The sequence below is a fragment of the Pan troglodytes genome, chromosome 10, assembly GCF_028858775.2.
Source record: "Pan troglodytes isolate AG18354 chromosome 10, NHGRI_mPanTro3-v2.0_pri, whole genome shotgun sequence".
Lineage (NCBI taxonomy): Eukaryota > Metazoa > Chordata > Mammalia > Primates > Hominidae > Pan > Pan troglodytes.
The window spans coordinates 108760992-108782321 of record NC_072408.2 but is presented as its reverse complement, the minus strand read 5'-3'; the positions used below and the strand labels follow the sequence as shown (position 1 = coordinate 108782321).

The 21330-nt window shown below is 43.3% G+C and overlaps 1 protein-coding gene across 25 annotated transcripts in view; it reads right to left on the bottom strand.

Moving 5' to 3' along the window:
* The window catches only part of PARPBP (PARP1 binding protein), a 268079-nt gene that overhangs the window by 241945 nt on the left and 4804 nt on the right, over positions 1-21330 (bottom strand). The window contains exon 3 of one of the 25 annotated variants that reach the window (XM_063787060.1): positions 14954-15025. The exons of the other annotated variants lie outside the window; for them this stretch is intronic. Coding sequence (XP_063643130.1) covers positions 14954-15025 — 72 coding nt within the window. The remainder of the gene's footprint in view (positions 1-14953; positions 15026-21330) is intronic. 25 annotated transcript variants of the gene reach the window in all.

Genomic DNA, 21330 nt, shown 5'->3' with positions numbered 1-21330 from the left:
CTGTCGTGAGTTGCTGTGGCTGTGGAAGCCTGCCATCCTGGGATGGAGACTTTTCCCACCACCCTGTCCCTTTAATTTCAGCAGGCACATCATCCCGCTTCATGTGGATCCCCAGAGCAGCAGATCTGGAATCTCCTGTGATGCTGAGGCCTTCAGGGACCACAAGAAACCCATCTTAATGATGAATCCTGGACTTTCTTTGCCCTTGGAACAGTCCTGGTTTCACACATTTACCTCCAAAAGAGCACTTAACAGCTGCCACGTGGCTGCCCTGAGGTTTGGGCAGAAACAACATGACCGTCATACCTTCCCAGAGTCCTCCCAAGAATGGTCTCTAGGTTCTCCTTCGCATAGTGGGGTACGATGGGCTACTCTGCCCAAACTGTGTACTCTCCTTGGGCTACTCTGCCCAAACTGTGATTTGGGGCATATAGCTATGCCTTCTCTGGTTCCTCTGTACCAAGGTCTCTCCAGTGGCTACCTCTTCTACTCAGCAGGACAGAGAAGCTCTCTTGGTTTTTATTCTTAGGATCCAGGTTCAAAAAACAAATAAACAAACAAACAAACAAAAAACCTCACGGTAGCTAATCTGCCCCCTCCCTTCTCTATGAAATGGGCAGGCAGAGAAAATCCCCCTGACCCTGCCTAGCCCATCCATTCCTAAGGGACCTTACCATAGCCAGATTGCAAGAGGAGAGCAAATTTAAATGAAATAAATATGAATTTCCTCCTAACAATAATAGTTCCATTCATTCAACACTTACTGAGTTCCCAATTACCTACTCAGTGCTAGAGGACAGATAAATCCCAGCAGCCTTCTTGGTAGTTTAGCAAGAAGCTGGCTGAGCAGGTCTGTGTTAGTTCAAAGGAAAAGCAGGCTGATGCCTGAGGCTAAATTCTAAAAGGTCTCTCTTCTAACAAGGCTGCTTCTTCAACCAAGAAGTTCCCAATATCTGCAGTGTACTAGATGCCCTCTGCCATCATTTCCCCAAAATACATAGAGCAGTAAGGGGCAGGGTCCTTTCCCAGGAGCCACTCCCGGGAAGCTAGCATCCAGCTCTAGCTGATCAGGCACACAGCTTTTTGTCAATGATTACAGCCAGGGTACTATGCATTCTGCTGCCACTCCACATCGAAGCATCCCCAGTAAGCCATATTTCACTCTCTGCTACATGTCACTTGTCAGGTGTGTATCTGTGCCACCTTGGTAGGACAACATCAGACTCCAGCAGATTAGCCATACAAGTGTGAACTCAAGGTCCTCATGCATAAAGAATTCATAGTCTTGTGGAAAAGAAATCAAAGACAATAATAGATGCAAATACATTTATAGACATTTCTTAATTTAAAAAATGACTTTAACAAGCTGTTACTCCACCCTCACTCCATGCAACAAATATACTATGTGCAGTGATTGTAATCTTAACTAAGATGCATATTTCTGCCTGCTTAGCAAAGTCCTGTAGGACCACTCCTTTGAGAAACATAAAGAGACCAGAATTGGTTCCTGGATCCTCACTTTCACTCTCCAGGTATTAAAACAAACAAGCAAACAAAAGATCCGCTACAGAAAACTTTATCCTAACAAGAACTTCCACTAGGAAGAAACTCCAAAGGAGGATGCTGTGGTCTGAATGTTTATGTCCCCCCTGAATTCATATATTGAAATCCTAACCCCCAAGGTGATGGTGGTGGGGCCTCTGGGAGGCGATGAAGTCATGGGGATGGGATTAGTGCCTTCATAAAAGAGACCTGAAAGAGTTCCCTTGTCCTTTCCAACATGTGAATTACAGCAGAAGGCACCACTTGTGAATCAGGAAGTAGGCTTTCACTAGACACCAAATCTGCCAGACTTGCTCTTGAACTTCCCAGCCTCTAGAACTGTAGGAAATAAGTTTATGCTGTTTCTAAGCCACCCAGCTTATGGTATACTATCATTAGAGCTTGAATGGACTAAGACAGAGGGGATCTTCACTAAAAGGGAACCAATTTTGATGGAGAATGGACCACTAACTCAAGTATACTAACTCTTTTTTTTTTTTTTTTTTGAGATGGAGTCTCGCTCTATTGTCCAGGCTGGAGTGCAGTGGCGCGATCTTGGCTCACTGCAACCTCTGCCTCCTGGGTTCAAGCAATTCTCCTGCCTCAGCCTCCCAAGTAGCTAGGATTACAGGCACGTGCCCCCACGCCTGGCTAATTTTCGTATTTTTAGTAGAGATGGGGTTTTGCCATATTGGGCAGGCTGGTCTCAAACTCCTGACCTCAAGTGATCTGCCTGCCTCGGCCTCCCAAAGTGCTGGGATTACAGGCGTGAGCCACTGTGCACGACCTTAACTCTTTACTTACACTGACCCATTTAAGAAATTTAACAGAAAATACTAAGTTTTTGCTACAAACCAAAGATAATGTTTCCACATGAGCAGACACTCCAGTGGGGATGAAAACATGGTAGTTGGCCCTTTGAAATGAGATGGCAAACCTAGGAAAATACTCAGGCCTGGGCTGCTGCGTTCAGGTTATGCCTTACACAACAGAGACGGACTGAGGGGAAGAAAGAGGCTGCAATTGACTCCTCTTTTAGCTTGTGTGGCTGCAGCATCCAGTGGAAGGAATACCATGCTTTTATTTCACACAAAGACACTACCACCCACCAAGCCTAGAGAAGCCCATTTTTTCTAATTCATCTGCCCAGAGGCTTTCCTTTTTATAATTGCTGTAATTTGTATGTGCTAACAGGTGCTCCAACTTCCTTCAAAGCTTTCTGAACTTGATGGTTCTGAGGGCAAGTGGGGGATCCAACTATTAATAATTTGAAGCATCCACCCTTCACTTGAAAATGGCATCTTCTTCAAGGCCTCAGACTTACTTTGGACTCTGGTCTTCTACCAGGGGGTAACCAGGGAGCTTTCAAAAATGATGGGCTCTGTTCATTTAGGGATTTAAAAAAAATTATTATTAAACTTTTTATTGTCACATCACTGTAAATTCATTTGCAGTTGTAAGAAGTAATACAGTGAGATCCCATGCATACTTTACCCAAGATTTATTTTATTTAATTAATTAATTTATTTATTTATTGAGACAGAGTCTCGCTCTGTTGCCCAGGCTGGGGTGCAGTGGCGTGATAGCTCAGTGCAACCTCCGCCTCCCGGGTTCAGGTGATTCTCCTGCCTCAGTCTCCTGAGTAGCTGGGACCACAGGGGCATGCCACCACGCTCAGCTAATTTTTTGTATTTTCAGTACAGACAGGGTTTCACCATATTAGCCAGGATGGTCTTGATCTCCTGACCTCGTGATCTGCCCATCTTGGCTTCCCAAAGTGCTGGGATTACAGACTTGAGCCACCGCGACTAGCCCAAGGTTTATTTTTGCAAACCAACATTTGTTGAGCATTTTTCTGTACCAGACATTAGGAAAACAAAGATGTTTTAGATGAAACCCTGGCCCCTTAGGACCTTCATTCTCATGATGAAGACAGACACAGAAGGTTTTTTGATGAAGTTCGTCATGCAAAGTGCCCAGAGTGAAGTGAACATCTCAGAGAAAGAGTCCTGTGCAGTGTCTTAGGGGATGAGCAGAAGTTTTCCAAGAGCAGTGGATGTTGGAAGGGCAGTCTGGGCAGAGAAAACAGCATGGGCCAAGGCTCAGAAGTAGGAAGTAACATGGCACCGGTGTGCTGGGGGCCATTCAAGAAATTCAGCATGAATTGGAGCAAAACATTCAAGGATCGGAGTTCAGAGGCATCCTGAGAACAGCAAGGGAATGTTGTGCGATCCTGACCTCCCATGTTCTATGCCGGGGAAATGATAAGCAGATGGGAATTATGCTCCCAAACATGACTAGAGAATGACTCTCAGAGAAGCAGAAGAGAATCTCATTCAGATCTGAAGAGCCTGCAGAGACCTCACTGCAACCACTGGGATAATAGGGCCCAACTTCCTTCTGTGACCTTCACCCAAAGCCAAGGACAGGAAGTCTAGCTCACATCCTTCCAGCAAGGCAGAAAATTCTTCTCCTGTATAAGGGCAGCAATTGGAACAAAACAGAGTGCCCCCTCTACCAATCTGGGCTGCTAAGCCCAGCTGTCCTTGGCTCTCATGTGGTGTGAAGAGTGCCCTGAAGTCCTTCAAGGGCCCATTGAAAGATAAAGAAAGTAGATGGTGTGCTGGCAAGCTCAGCAGAGGGTTACCAAAGTGGGAGCTTGCGGACAGACCACCTGGGCTGGTGATCGAATGGGAATCCCCACAACTTTAAAGAAATACACAATCTCAGAGAGCTGAGATGATGCAAGTTAACCAGGAGGCCCCCAAACCCTGGCTGAGCTGAGAGACAGCAGACCAAGAGTATTACTGTAGCCACAGATGTTTGCAGAAGGTGCCGGTAGAGTGAGGAGTGACAGGGTAGACAGGGAAATCATTTCTTCAAAACGGGTGAAGATCTGGCATGAGACCAACACAAAGATTGGAGTTCCACCCACCCACCATCACAGCGACACAATCAGCAAACCCTAACAAGCCACTTGGAGCAGAAGACAGAGGGGACACTGAAATACTTAAATCTAAGTTTCCTTGTTACTCAGCAGGGTGGAGCTTATAGGAGGATTAGGTAATTTGTAGAAAGATAAGAAGTTTCATTTTCTTTGAATAAATGAGCATTTTGTGTATAAATGATCAATCTTCTGTACATTTTAAGAAATCCCTGGCGAGGTTTTGAAAGAAACAAGTCCACTTTAATTCAGAATAAGGGTTCTATGCTGGTTAATGACTTCTGAATGATGCCATACTCCCTGCCAGTGTTAAAATATTCTCTAGAATAAGCCTGTCCAACCCGCGGCCCACGGGCTGCATGCGGCCCAGGATGGCTTTGAATGCGGCCCAACACAAATTTGTAAACTTTCTTAAAACATTATGAGATTTTTTTTTTTTAGCTCATCAGCTATCGTTAGTGTTAGTATATTTTATGTGTGGCCCAAGACTACACATAAAAAAATTGGTGGCCCAAGACCACCAATTCTTCTTCTTCCAATGTGACCCAGGGAAGACAAAAGATTGGACACCCCTGCTCTGTAATATTCAGTAGAAAAAGAGATGAGCTCCTTTTTTTTTTTTTCAACCTGTCCTGAGGTCCAAAGAAGTGACAGCTCCTGGTACATCTCCAGAAAACGGGAATGTGACCTACTACTTTACAAGAGGACGAGAGTAGACCTTGTATCTGTGAACTGGTTTATTTCAGGACAACCTGATTTTGTAGTATACCACCTTGAAGTTGAAAGGGAGAGAGAGAGAAAATGGTGTGGGATAAAGAAGGAAGCAGTGTCCTTTACAGACTCAGAATTTGGTGGCTTATGAGTCACTGATGGTCATATTCTTAGGTGTGTTTTTTAAAGTAAAAAATACATTTTCTTAGTGAGGTTAGCTGTGTTAACAAAACCCCTCCAAATCTCAACAACTCAGAACAAACATTTTTTTCTCGCTCTCTGTATTTCTGTCTCATTCCAGGAACCAGGCTAAGAGAGTAACTCCTTCATGGGACGTACCTGGGAAAGAGCAAGAAAACTGGCCAAAACTCACAATGCATCTTAAACACCCAACATAGCAGACACCATATTTACTCACATTTCATTGGCCAAAGTGTGTCACATGGCCAAGCCCAAGTCCAGTGAGATGGAGACATAAAATTCCCCCACAAGAAGGATAGTAAACCACCTGCTGATGGACAGGGATGAGTAATACTCTTTTTTTTTTTTTCTTGAGACAGAGTCTCACTCTGTCACCCAGGCTGGAGTGCAGTGGCGCAATCTCAACTCAGTGCAATTGCTGCCTCCCGGGTTCAAGCAATTCTCCTGTCTCAGCCTCTTGAGTAGCTGGGATTACGGGCATGCACCATCATGCCTGGCTAATTTTTGTACTTTTAGTAGAGATGGGGTTTTACCATGTTGGCCAGGCTGGTCTCGAACTCCTGACCTCAAGTGATCTACCTGCCTTGGCCTTCCAAACTGCTGGGATTACAGGCGTAAGCCACCACGCTCAGCTGAGTAATACTCTTATAGGGACGGGCTAGGGAGAAATTGAAAAAATATATATATCATTTACCCATGATAATACAAACTCATTATCAAAAATTCGGAAAATACGGAGAAGAAAAAAGTAATAATTACCTGTAACCCACTGTTAAAATTTTGATATATTTCCTTTCAGTATATATGTGTGTATGTGTTTGCAAATACAAATGCAAATTTGGGATTATATAACATATACAAGTATGCATCTGCTTCATAGGCTGCTCATTTACAAAGAGTTTTATTATTGAATTCTTTCTCACATAATTATTTTCTAAAAACATCATTTCAGTCCCTGCATAATTTTTGTATTACTTTAGACAAAGTAGGTTACATAGCAATAACAAAAATTCTCTATGTGACTTAATAGAGCAAAGGTTTGTTTCTGATTCAAGCCTCATGTCTGGTGCAGGACAGCATTTTGATCACTTTGAAACAGAGCCCGACTGAGCAGCTGCTATTTCAAATGTATCTGATCATCGAGCAAGAGGAAAGGAGAATATAGAAAAGTATACATATTTTATTAGCCAAAGCAAGTTACATGGTGTGAAATAAATATATATATTTAATTTTAATTTTTTCTTTTCTTTTTTTTTTTTTTTTGATACAGAGTCTTTCTCTGTCACCCAGGCTAGAGTGCAGTGGTGCAATCTTGGCTCACTGCAACCTTCACTTCCCAGGTTAAAATAATTCTCATGCCTCAGCCTCCCAAGTAGCTGGGATCACAGGCATGCACACACACCCAGCTAATTTTTGTATTTTTAGTAGAGACAGGGTTTCACCATGTTGGCCAGGCTGCTCTCAAACTCCTGGCCTCAAGTGATCTGCCAAGTGCTGGGATTACAGGCGTCAGCCCAGCCAATATCTGTGTGTGTGTGTGTGTGTGTGTGTGTGTGTGTGTGTATAATGGCTACAATATTTTGCGGATCCTCCAATCAAGAGATTGAGTCTATTTCTCCACCTGTTGACTCTGGGCTTGGCCATGTGACTTACTTTGGCTAATGGGACATTAGCAAATGTAACATGCGCAGAAGCTTGACACATGCTTGTGCATTGGGGCTTTTCTCTCTTCATGCTTTTAGAATAGCCTAAGATTGACCTAGGGGATGAAAGACCACATGGAGAGAGAGGATGAGCCATCCCAGCTGTCCCATACATGCAACCAGCTCCAGCTGACCCAGCTCAGACAAAAAGATTCATCCAGCCAGTCCATGAATTTTGACAGCGTCTTAAGCCACTGAATTTTGGGGTGGTTTGTTATGCGGCAAGAGCTGGCTTATACATGTGTTTATTTCTAACTTAATCTGGGAGGAAGCCATAATAGTTTTGAAGGACCTTAATGTCTACCTCAATATTAAATTTTATGGATGTGCCATCATTTATTTAACCATTTTTCATTATTCAAATCATACTTTTAACATCACATTTATTAGAACTATAAATAATGCTCCCATAAACAGCTTTGTTTATAAATTTTTATCCAAGTTTCTGATTATTTCATAATAATAACAACTTCCACTAAATAATAGACTGGTGGAAAAAGAATTACTAGGTCGAAATTTAAGGCTGTTATTATTTATCAAATTATGTGCCAGAAGGATTGTACCAATTTATGTATCTAATGAAAGTGTGTAAGCATGACCATTTCTCCATACCCTCACTCACCATCATTGGCTGTGAGCTTTTAAAAATATCTTTGTTGCCCCTGAGACTGAAATATTATATACATATATATATATATATGCTAATCTTTTTTTTTTTTTTTTTGAGATGAAGTCTCACTCTGTTGCTGGGGCTGGAGTGCAGTGACGTGATCTCAGCTCTCTGCAACCTCCATCTAATTTTTGTATTTTTAGTAGAGACAGGATTTCGCCATGTTGGCCAGGCTGATCTCGAACTCCTGACCTTAAATGATCGGCCTGCCTCGGCCTCCCAAAGTGCTGGGATTACAGGCATGAGCCACTGTACCCAGGCATATATGTGTTAATCTAATGGAGAAAATTTTCTGATTTAAATATTAATATCTTTGCAAATTGAGATTGATTTTTTATATATTGTTAACAGTTAAGAATTTTTACACAACACTCATAGAGTGTATGGTGAGTATTTCTTTATTTTGCTATATCAAATTAAATCCAGTTTGAGTGTCCCACAGGACAAAATTGGCAGGAAGCTCAATAACAGATCTCTTTCCCAGTTTTCTTTGTCTCTCTTAGATGGTGGGGATCCTGGACCCTGCATGGCTGTGTAAAGGCAGGGAGCTCTGTTCTGCTGCCTCATCCCTCTAAGGGAGGCATAGGGAAACCTTTATAAAGGGGAAACTTCACCTGGGTTCCCACAGCACTGAAGGCAGTGTCCGGTTCTCACACTTCCACATGCCTTATATCTACCTCAAAGACACTGGAGTGGGTACAGGGCCCCTTCCTGCTCAAACCTTTAACCACCTGTTGCTTACCCACTGTCACCTCTGTCAGCACCACAGGAAGAAACCTCTAGTTCCCATTACTTGGAAGAGTTATAATTTGGGAACACTTAAGTGTGGCATGCTAGGCTTGTTGCTGGTTGTAAAATTAAACAAATAGGCTTGGTCCTGTGGCTCACGCCTGTAATCCCAGCACTTTGGGAGGCCAAGGCGGGTGGATCACCTGAGGTCAGGAGTTTGAGACCAGCCTGGCCAACATGGTGAAACCCCGTGTCTACTAAAAAGACAAAAATAAATAAATAGCCGGGCATGGTGGTGGGTGCCTGTAATCTTGGCTACTTGGGAGGCTGAGAGGCAGGACAGTCGCTTGAACCCAGGAGGTGGAGGTTGCAGTGAGCCGAGATCATACCGTTGTACTCCAGCCTGGGCAACAAGAGTGAAACTCTGGCTCAAAGAAAAAAAAAAATTAAATAAGTAAGTATGGCATGCAGGGTGTGGGGAGGTTAAGGGAAACAAATGGCTGGGGTCACAGAAGGTTATGTGTATTCCAAAATGCTTTTCCCAGTGGAATGAGCAGATATTTCAGAAGACAAAAGTTTTAACTGTTGGAAGTGTGATATAAATGTCACAGGTCTAAGAAATCAGATATGGAATTATTGACCTATGAGCCATCCTATTTCCTTTGTAACCAAGAAAAAAAATCACATCATTTTTATCGAGCTAGACTATAAATACAAAGTCAGACTGAACAGCACTTCATGGACACACTTACTACCAAGGCCCTCTGTATTCACGCCTCCCACAGCCACTAATTTTTCATATCCTGCTCTTTGAAAAAGCTTCACTTCCATAAAGTGCCACAGGATGTACCTTCTGCCAGCCAATGAATTGGCTACTGGTCTCATCACTTGGGGTGACGGGACAGATGCAAAAACCCAGTCATAGTTGCTTGTACCCAAGGAACATAAAGTGCTGCTTTTAACTCTTCTTTCAAGGAAAGTAGCTGAGTGAAAAAGCCAAGTCCTCATGAAACCCACCACCAACTATCCAAACCTGCCTCTGTGTTAGACAGTGCAGGGGCCAGTCTGCATCTAAGACAGAGGAAGAACTAGCCAGAAACCACCTGAAGGCTACTAATACCAAACACGTTACGAGACAACACGTGCCAGTGCAATCTGTGTGCATTATGCCTTCCCTAAAGGTATGTCAACAAAGGAAGGAAACAGAAACTATTCCCCATGTGGGCAACCTCCCCTCTGCCACACGTGCAAGAGCTGGGGCAATGGATGCAAAAGAGGGCAGAGGAATGAGGGCCCCTAAGAAAGTAGAACAGATAAGGGCTCAGCTCTTGTACTTTGAATTTGTCAATGGATAAGAGAGGGGCTTTTAAAACTGTTTCACTCTTCCAGGTCTATGTGAGGTCCCATGGATGTAGTTACTCCACCACAAAATCTCACATCTCCTTAAGATTCAGTTCAGCCCTGAAGTAATAATGCCTCTTTGGAAAGAACAGAAGAGCCCAGAAGCCTCTGGGTTCAAAAGGGCATGGTCTAAACTGACAGCCTGCTTGCCAGCCTCAGAGATAATAAAACTTCTCAGACTGGGAGAGAAATCCACTGTCAAGAATGTCTGCTGAGGAGAGCTCGCTCTGATTGCCGCCATCCCCATAAACAAAAACAGATGTGTGTGCTCACGAGTAAAGTAAACATTCAAGGTCAATATACGCTCCTCTCCGCCAATCTAGTTTGGCACCTCAATGTGAGCAAATAGTCTGTGAAGCAGAGTGGAACTTTTCTATAACATGGGCGGTGTCAAGTGACAGGGCTCACATCTGTGTATTAGGTTACTTGTTATATGAAAAAGCTATAGAATAGACTTTCTGTTTCCCAGGGAATGATTTGAGCTATGGTAAATCTATTGCAATGGAATAAATAGTTGCTCCATATTAAAGAAACAAAAGAGCCTCATGTTGAAGAACATGAGTTTAAATCCTGGTTCTACCACTTAGGGTTTGTGTGACCCTGGGCAAGTCATTTAACCCCAGTGTTTAACATCTGTAAAATGAGTTTTAGTAGTACTTATCTCTCATCTTGTGGGTGGCAAGCATAATAAAATGTGAGCTCCTTCTAGGATTCTTCCAGGGCACTAGAGGAAGTAGGATCTAAAAGTCTGAATATCTAAGCTTGTCTTTATTCATCCTTTCAACAAATATGTATTGAGTATCTACCGTGTGCCAGGCACAGAGACAGAGCAGTGACGACGACAGGTATAACTCAAAGGGACAGGATAGAAAAGGGATGAAACACGTCCCTGTTGTTTACTGTGGACTCTTCCTGGATGCAGCCATGTGGCATTTCTGCTTACATCCCACTGATCATAGTAGCAAGAGGGCTGGGTTAGTTGTTATTCTAGATGGCTTTGTGACTGGGTATAAATTAGAGCACTTTGGCTGGGCATGGTGGCTCACACTTGTAATCCCAGCAGTTTGGGAGGCCGAGGCGGGCAGATCACGAAGTCAGGAGTTCGAGACCAGCCTGGCCAACACGGTGAAACTCCGTCTCTACTAAAAAATATAAAAATTAGCTGGGCATGGTGGTGGGTGCCTGTAATCCCAGCTACTCGGGAGGCTGAGACAGGAGAATTGTTCGAACCCAGGAGGCAGAGGTTGCAGTGAGCCGAGATCACGCCATTGCACTCCAGCCTGGGCGACAGTGTGAGACTATGTCTCAAAACAAAACAAAACAGAACAAAAATAAATTAGGGCATTTATTCATCACAGAGTCTACAGTCTTGTGATTTATCTGCCCCCTAAGATGTGGCCCTCCTATATCACTTGCCACCCTGAGCTTGGTGTTTCCCAAAGTTTTTTAAACATAAGAATCCCCTGGCATCCCTGTGAAAAGACAGATTCTGAGACCTCACCTCATCCTACTGAAAATTACAGGAGGATTCTGACTCCTTTTTCCTCACTGGCAAAACAGGCAGCAGAGCAAGCCCTATCACAATCTTGCATGTTTCAACGGAAATAGCATATGCAAAGGAGCTTTGGAAACCATGAAGTTACTCTCTCGTGGCTGGTATCCAGGCTCGCTCTGGAGGTTCAGAGGCAAAAGCCACTCTGAGGCTGTGGCCCATCACAGTGTCCTTCTCCCCCACACCACCTTCCCTTTTGGGGCTTTCTGGAGACACCAATCAGAAGCCACCAACCTCCATTTGAACCCAATGAACTGATGGTCCCGGGCTGGAACCTGCCTAAAGTTTACCACCAAGGTGGACACCTGAGTTGTGTTCTAGGAGTGCTGATTACAGAGCTTCAGGGGGTCAGTCAGCAGTCAAAACTGATGGTTTTCAAGGGATGGCCCTGCCTTCCCTTGGTACCTGCTGGAATGGAAAATGAACCCAAAGATTAGAGTGGGGAAATGTAGGGTCTTGGTAAGTTCTCATCACCCAGGCCCTGCCCCCTTCTCCAGCTACATCTCCCTCTACCCCTCCATATACCCATCTAGCCTCTGATTACTCCTCTCCTTCTTCCAGTAATAAAATCCTCTACTTTATAACCAGTCACAAAGCCACCTAGAATAACAACTACCCCCAGCCCTCTTGCTACTATGATCAGTGGGATGTACGCAGAAATGTCACATGGCTGCATCCAGGAACAGTCCATAGTAAACAACTGGCATGTGTTTCATCCCTTTTCTATCCTGTCTCTTCTTTCATCCTGCTGCTTGGAATACTGATGAGATGGCTGAAGTTCTAGCATCTATTTTGGATGTTGGGGATGAAACTACACATTAGGAGTACTGGAATAGAGAAGGAGCCTGGAGCGCTGAGCACTGTGTGGAGTTGAGCTTCTAGTCTAGTTTTGGACTATCTAGTTTGGACTAACCTCTGGACTTCTACCTAAGAGAAATAAACTTCCATTTAATTTAAACCACTGTTGTTTTGGGTTCTGCTATCACAGCCAAAATGAATACTAACTAATAGAGTGCTCAGGAGCATGTATTCTGGAATTAGATTGGCCAGGTTCAGTCACTTATTACCTGGCAGCCTTATGTAATTTGCTTCCCTTCTTTGCCTCAATTGTAAAATCAAAATGCTCCAGCCTGGCCAACATGGTGAAACCCCATCTCTACCAAAAAAGCACAAAAATTAGGCAGGCATGGTGGCACACACCTACAGTCCCAGGTACTTGGGAGGCTGAGGTGAGCAGCTTGAACCTGGGAGATGGAGGTTGCAATGAGCCAAGATTGCGCCACTGCACTCCAGCCTGGAAGACAGAGTGAGACCCTGCTTCCCCCCCAAAAAAAAAAAAAAAATCAAAATGCTAAAGACAGCATCTACTTCCTGGAATTGCTAAGAATGAGCTAAAATATGTAAAGCTTAAAACATGGAAAGCCCAGCACATAGTACACACTCATTGAACCTGAGCTATTATTGAAATCAGCTATTAAATACATAAAGAATAAAGATATACCCCTAAAGAAGCAAGACTGAAAGATATTCTCTATCATGCTGCATGCATGCACTTTTGCAAAGGGCTACATTTTTCTGTTAGTAAAGAAACACAGAAGGTGGGCTGGGCAGTGTGGCTCATACCTGTAATCTTATTGGGAGGCTGAGACAGGTGGATCACTTGAGGCCAGGAGTTCAAGACCAGCCTGGCCAACATGGTGAAACCCCATCTCTACTAAAAATACAAAACAATTAGCTGGGTGTGTTGGCACATTCCTGTAATCCAAGCTACTTGGGCGGCTGAAGCATGAGAATCATTTGAACCTGGGAGGCGGAGGTTGCAGTGAGCTGAGATCACACCACTGCACTCCAAGCTGGGTGACAAAGCAGGACTCTGTTTCAAAAAACAAAAAAAGAGTCATAGAATATAGAAGGTGCCCAAATTCCCAGTGGAAGAATTTTGTTTTTTCATCCCTGACACAGCTCAGATATAAATAGGCCCTTTATTTGATCACATAAAATGGTAGTCCTAGAATGTACTTTGAAAAAGGAGGTCCAATCTAGGCTTAGCTCGGAAATGGAGATAGAAGGAAAGCCTTGATCCCTCTTGATGGCATCTGGATAACAGGGCCTGAGCCTGAGTGATATTCATGTTCACCCTTAAAGGGGCCCAAGGAGTGGAGCATCTGGATTGGGGCGAGGGTTCATGACAGTGCATGTGTTTTGAATTGGCGATTCTTTTAACAGAAGCAGTTTGGAACCAAGACTGGGAAGCTGCTGCTAACTGGAATGTTCTAGCCATGTTGCATGTTCCCTGAGGGCAGGGCTGGTGGCTCTCAGTGCATTGGGGGGATTTAAGTTAGATGCTAGGAAGAACTTGTTTACTATAATGGTTGTGAAAGGCAGATACAAATGTGGTTGTAGAATGTTTCTATCTGTAAGAAGATAATCTGAAGATAGTAGGGGGGAAAGTATCTTTCACAGATAGAGGTTATGAACTGAGCATCCTCCAGTAAGAAAGAGGAAGTGAGAACAAAGAAAGTAATAGCATAATACTTCTGAGTAGTTGTTTCTTCAGTCCAAATAGACCTAAGTTCAAATCCTAGTTTACCAGTTCCAATTAACCACTCTGACCCTCAGTTTCCTCCTCTAACAGGAGATCACAGTACACCCGCCTCTGAGAGTGACTGTGAGGTTGAGACAAAATATATCCAATAATATGGGAGGTGTTCAATAAATATTCATTTTATTCTTGTCTTACAAATCTTTTCCTATTCTGCGACTCTATGATTCAGCACTTCCTGGAATTCTAAGGCACTAGAAACTTTCCAAAGAGTTTAAACTGCTTAATTGCTAGCTTCCAAGCTCTTCCCAGCATTTCTTTGAGAGGTGAATAGTAGAAATGGATCACAAATCAGACAGACAAATTGCATTTTGTTTGCTGGTCTAGCAATATCCCCTCACATGCTATTTTCTCCATTGTTCTCAGTGGGACAAGAATGGGATTGTCAAAAACAAGTCGCACCCTGCAATGTGTAGAATTAGGATGGGATGTGGTTATTGCTCCTGCTCTTTGCTGCCTGCAGAGATAAGCACCTGAAGTCTCTTAAGGGCTTGAGACTGGGGTCCAGCACAGGGCAGTGGGAAGGGCATTGCTTTGGGGAACAATTGTCTAGAAGCTCCCGGACTGGCCAGGTTGGTACCTCTCTGCACGACTCCCTGGTCCTCTCCTGTACATAATGCAAGGATGAAATTAGGTGAATGCAAAAGACTCTCCAAACTCAGAGTTTCTCTGAGCTGGTGATTGCTATGGGTGGAGAGTGATTCCTCTGTCCTTTGCTGGTTTCTGTGGGCTATATTCCTGGATCTTGTTTTCTCTTTCTCTTGAGGAAAACATTTTAAAAGTATATGTAAAGTCTTCTCCTACGTGGGAGGCTCTGCGTAGGGGCTGTGTTAGCGGGTAATAAGGGAAGATACAGAGAAAAAAATAACCAACCTGAGCATTTGCTGCTGACAATTACCTTAAGTCTCTTGTGTTTGGCTCTGTAAGTCTCTTGTGTTTGGCTTGGATAGGGAGGCCTGTCTGTCTTGTTCTACTTCACAAGAGAACAATAAAGACATGATAAGTGAGAAAAAGCTATGTGATATATCCACATACGAGGGAGGCTCTGTGTAGGGGCAGTATTCGCTGGTAATAACCTCCTCTCCCCTCCTCTCCCCTCCCCTCCCTTCCCCTCCCTTTCCCTTCCCTCCTCTCCCCTCCCTTCACCTCCCCTCCCCTTCCCTCCTCTCCTCTTCTCTCTCAAATTGCCTCCAATCCTTTTATAGCCTGCCACATCATTAAAAAGAGTCTTATTGTATACGTCTTGAGCCCAAAGTCTAGAGAAAAAATTTAAATTACAAAGAACTTATGTCCTAAAGAAGTTTGTTCTTTTCCTCACATGTGCAATTTATTCCCCCTTTAAAATGAGAAAGCTGGTGAAGGAAAGAACCACTCATTTCTCAACTCATAGGCGCTATGTTTCTTCAATAAGAACTTCCACAGTGGAATGTAGTTGCCCCAAGGTGGAAACAAACCATTGACAAGCAGTTGTTGAAAAGAGTTGCTTTATGTGATTTTCTATCTATAAAGGGAATGAGCAAAAGAAAGATGTTAACCTATCCTGATTCTATCTCATTGTATTCCTCCAACAGAAAGCCAGAGAGAAACCCAAATTGCTCTCAGTAGCTTTCCATTCAGCTAGAAAAGGAATTGCTGAAATCCCTCCCTCCGTTTGCCACAACTTTGGTTTGCCCTTTCTTGCTGAGTTTGTGGAGGGGTGGCCATTACTACAGTCCCCTAGTGCCCCCTGTCGTTCATATTGCGAAAATAACCAGGCAGCATGAACTACTAAACTTTTGGTTCCTTATCTTAAAACCCTTTAAACCTTTTGGATGCATCTCAAAAATCCAAAATTGTGACTCCACCTTTAATTCACTGAGGGGAAGTTTATAGTCAACTTATATTATTATTTCATAAACTTACAGAATGTGAGGGAAGGTCCTTAGAATCTATTCAGCCAATTGTGTGTTTTGTTCTGTTCTGTTTTGTTTTGTTTTACCAAGTATGGGATTAGTTATGAGAGATATTTGCTGTTATTATGTGAAACCAAAGAGGGTTAGGAAATGCTGGGTTAAATAAGAATTAAGTAACATTAAATAAGGAGCTTCTTTCCTGCTGGCCTTCTCAGAGCATTTAATATGGACTGTGTCTCTCCCAAGGGAAAGGCAATTTCCCAATCGTGCTTTTGACAACAGAACCGCTTTTTATATGAATTTCTTGCAGGGCCAATATTCCAGGGAACACGCTTGGGAAGTGCTAATCAAGTCCAAATGAATCGTTCTACAAGTCTGGAAACTGAGGTCCAGGGAGGTGCCAGTGACTGGGTGGTATTAGACACTGCAAGGCCCCTGTCAGGAGGCTCCCAGGCCACTTGCTCACCAGGATCCCTCCCATTCATTGGAGTTGGCCTTTAGTATTTCTGTATCCATAAAGCGTGTTTACTTGTGGAATGGGGAATGGTGTTGCCTTTAGCCAAGGATGTTGGAAAAGTTTAGTAAACCTTTTTTCAAGAATGCTCTAACTTCTTGGGGAAGAGAATTTGCTTCCGGTATTTTCAATTCAATTTCTTTCTGTCTCTTGTGAAGAACTTCATTGCTTTCTAAAAAGCTCCTATTCAACGAATTTGCATTAAGCACCTACTACGCACAGATACAGAGGAGGTCAAGATAATGCACTACTTTGGATAAAAGAAAATATTTGGGGGTCAAGTTCTGGTTCTGCTACATCCTGACTGTGTATAATTGGACAAGTTGCTTATCATCTTCTAAGACCCAGACTCCCCATCTATAAAGTGGGGGTAATAATACCCCCTCCAGAGGAATTGTTGAGGATTCCATTAGATAATACATGTTAAATGGCCAGCACAGTGCCAGCACATATAAGCACTCGATGAATATTTGCCACTGCTGTTACTGTTGTTAGGATTGTTATTGTTAGGATTATTGAGGCATGGTCCCTGCCCTCAGGGACTTAGCTCAGCTGGAGAAAGAAGACAAGCACGCTCAGAAACTTTAAATGCGATATAAGGAAATAGATAGATCAGAGACAGCAACTAGGCTTCACAGAACTCCAATCAGCCTTTAGTGGCTGCCTCCAGTGCTGTGTTGGGAAGAATTCTGAGGGTTTTGCCAGCTACACAAGGAAAAAGCACCACCATCAATTAGTGATGTCTGTCACGGATGTGTGGAGAGTGGGTACGTGCTTATATGACATGTATTTGCCATTCTTAGAATGAAGAATGAAATGCCAGGTGTGGCAGATTAGACAGAACAGTGGTTTCTGGAGGAGGTAAGAAAGTTGGACCTGGAGAACGGGTAGGACGTGAATGGAAAACAGATAAAGGGAGGAAGAGATATTTGACACTCAGAACTTGTGGCATATGCCAAGGATAAAACCCACATGGGCCACTTGGGTGGCAGTAAGTAAATTAGCCTGTCTAGAGTAGGTCTTGATGCTAAAGATTAGCTCTATAAATATGGTAACCGGCGATGCCAAGCTGCTTTCCCAACATCAGACAAGCTGTCCCATTGTTTCCATAAATTCCCTCATATGCTATGTGCCTGAGTTTGAGGTTCAGAAAATGTGAACACCACTCAGTCTTTATAACCATCTTCTCTACCATGGAACTGTGCAAAGGCTCTTTCCCACTGCCTTTGCTCATGGAGACTATATTTTGGTGTAAGTCCATGGCTGCTGTTCAGAAAGCCCATCACCCTTTGTGTACTTTAGAAAATCTTTATGAATGTTTTTCATTATGCACAGATGGTATTGCAGCCCCAGGCATCTGAACGTCTCAACAAATGCACACAAGGAAAAAAGTTGTTGAAAATGAAAAGCGAAGACCCAAGCTACCAGAAACTGTAGCATCAGGTATGCTGTGTGCTTCCTCTATATCTGGTACTACACCAGCTCTGGGAGGGGTGGTGAAAAGGTGCTTATTAAAGCCACAAATGAGCATGAGAAGTTTTGAAAAATTCCTGTTTGCAAGACTTCATCACTTGGTATCATGAGATTTTATTCATCCCGTCTTTTTTATTATCTACCATGCAATAATAGTAGACAGTCTTCTATAGTAGTTAGGACTTGTGTGGTTACAAGTGACAGAGACCTAATTCAAATTCATTTAGGCAAAAGGAGTGGGAAGGGTATTAAGAGATAATGTGACGGCCATGAACACTAGCAAGGTTCTGTTTGATTCTTCTTGTTTCTGTAGTTCCACTTAATCTCTTCATTAGCTTCATTCTTCACTCCAGCTAGAGATGAGCCTTCTCTGTGCAGTGAAAAACAAGGGCGCCAATGGCACCTAAATTTACCAGTACATCCACATAGATCTGGTCCCTAGAAAGACACTATCTTAACATTGTCTCTGGTTCCAAGTCAAAACGTCTCAAAAAATAACTCGCTGAAGCAAGTTGCATCAACTCCTGTGGCAGCTACAAAGATGGGATTGGGTAAGGGAAACTTCTGGAAGGAGAGGAGGGAGGTGCTTGGTAAACAATATGAGATGCCTGCTAAAACTTCCCTTATCTACCTTTTCATGCCAACTCAACTTAGCTATCAATCAACAATTCCACTCATTTAATAAGCACCTATTTGCTTATTGAGTGTCTGCTACATGCCAGGTGCTGTGCTAGATTTCAGGGATGCAAAGGGGAACATGACGCTTTTTAAATTATGTTCCTCTTAGAATGCTAGGCATTCAGAGAGACAGAGGAATATCAAATATTATGGGTTTAGGATGTCTAGGAACTCACCATATAACTGGAGAAAGGAGACTATGTATTTGGAGAATAATAAGTGTTAAACCGTGTGCCATGGGTGATGAGGGTAAGAGAAACTTCAAGGTAACTGAGGTCAGCAAGGCCTGGAGCATTCAGGAGAGGAGAAGCGTCTTGGAGTGATACTTCTGTGAGGTCTTTAAAGGGTGAGGAAGCTTTGTTTATGACTACATGTGTTTAAAGTGCAGTATTTTCACAACATCACACTAAGTGAGGCCCTCTGCATCTGGAGGCGTTCTGGAATGCAGCCGTCAGCCAGTGGCCCTGTTCCTTTCTCAGAGACAGGACTACCACCCACAGCTCTTCTGATAGCCTTGTTTTCCATTGCCATGGCCTGTTGGATCAAAGCCTCTGAGTTTGATGCAAGTTCAAAATAATTTCCTTCAAGGATTAACTGATCTTTTTGGGCCTGAGGAGCTACAACAAGCAACATCTGGTATAGCCTGCAGAGGGATTTTTTTTTTTCACCCAAGGAGTTTCAAGTTTCAACATGTGAGCCATCCTGCTGAATAACATCATCGACGGGAAATGGCACGCAGAGACCTTATCTTGTAATGAGAGCTCTGTGTAACACCCCACAGTCATGTTTTGCATCGACTATAATAGATGGTGCAAACTGTAACAGGTTCCTTCTCACTTTGTTTCCTGCCAAAGTGACTGAGTTCCACACTGATGGGGTTGAAATCCCCTTGTGGGTTTCCTCTGGGGCCATTCCATAGCCCATCCTAGTGCCGTTAATAACACCCTCCCTGTGTTCGTCAGGCCCACGTTTTAATGCCGTCATAGGGAGTCTCTTGGTCAGTTCCTATTATCAGATCCCATCAGTCACTTCCCTGTCTGCCTAGGTCTCCTGGAAAATTCCTGGGACCATCTCCTTGCTTTTGGTAAATCCTGGCTTCATTCCTCCATGCTGTGTTTTCTGTATTCCCAGCTCACCCCTTTGCATCCCTTGGGCTAGTCCCACCACCCCTGGAATTCTCTCTGAGGTCAAGATTTTGCAATGTTTTTAAAGGTGAAACAGTGTAATAGCTACAGTTGAGTGTTATGTGTCAGGGATGTATTATTTATAGGGGTGCTATTATCATCACCCATGACTTACCAGTGAGAAAAATGAGGCTCAGAGTTTGATTGAATTGCCCAAGTACAAGACATAAACCCACATCTTTCTCACACTTAAGACTGTGCTCTTTTTAAGGGATAAAATAGGGACCTAAAGAATGGTCATGGGAGTCCCGAGTTCCAAGCAGAGGAGGGAGAAGGAAAGAGAAATGAGGAAAACTCCAAGAGTGGCATCTCTGAATTCAAAGGAGGAGAATTTTGAGACATAGTCAACTGCATCTAAAGCCGGAACAGGTTTGAGAATATAGACACCATTGGCATGAAGATGCCTATTGGCAAATCTTTTCAACAAAGATTTCAGTAATGGGTCTGGAAGAGGTTATTAGGAAGAGGGTAAAACGATATAGATGGCAAACAAAAGCAAAGAGCAGCCACGTAGATGGTGGAATAAAGCAGGTGAGTTGTTTTGTATCCACTAAATGGAAAACTCTGGGGCAGGTCCCAGAAACTGTGTTTTAACAAACCCTCCAGGTGATTCTGATGCATAGTAAAGTTAGCAAACCGCTACAGCAGAACCGTGTTTCTCAGCCTTGGCTGCACACTGAAATCACCTGAAATAATAACGCTTCCATCTGACTTCCTGAAATTCTGATTTAATTGCTCCAGGCAACAGGGTTTCAAAAAAAACTCTCCAGGTGATTCTCATGCGCAGCCAGAGTTGAAAACTGCTGCTGTACAGGGAGAAGACAGTTGAGGGTATGCAGTCGAGAAGGAGGTGGAAGGGCTATAACAGCATCTGCCATGCACAGCTCTGGCTGTGCCAGGCAAAGTGCTAAGGCTGGGCATTTCAAGCTTCAATGCGCAGGCATAAGGATCACCAACAAGTTCCCAGGTGCTTTACAGGCATTGCTTCAAGGAATCCTCGTGACAAGCCTACAAGGCAGGTGCTAGCATTATTCCCACTTTACAGATAAGGATACTGAGACACCAAGATGTTATCTGACTTGACTGAGGCGTGACAGAAAGGAAATGGTAGGTCTTGAAAATTAGGTCTTGACTCCAAAGTACTTATTCTTTAAAAAAATTATGATAAAATATACATAACATAAAATGTACCACTTTAATCATTTTAAAGTATTTACAATTTCATGGTATTCACAATGTTGTACAACTATCCATTTCCAGGAATTTTCCACCATCCCAAACAGGAACTCTTGTCCATTAAGCAATAATTCCCCATCTCCCCCTGTCCCCAGCCCCTAGTAACTTCTATTCTGCTTTTTCTTTATGAATCAAAGTACTCATTCTTAATCACTATCTTTCAGGATTGGCTCAAATATGAGATGGAGGTATCAAATTTGATCAAACTTTTTTCTTGAATTGATGGCATGTCTGAGCTAAGTGAGGCCACCATCAGCAATTTGTTCCCAAAATATGGAACAACTTGTAACTTCCCCCA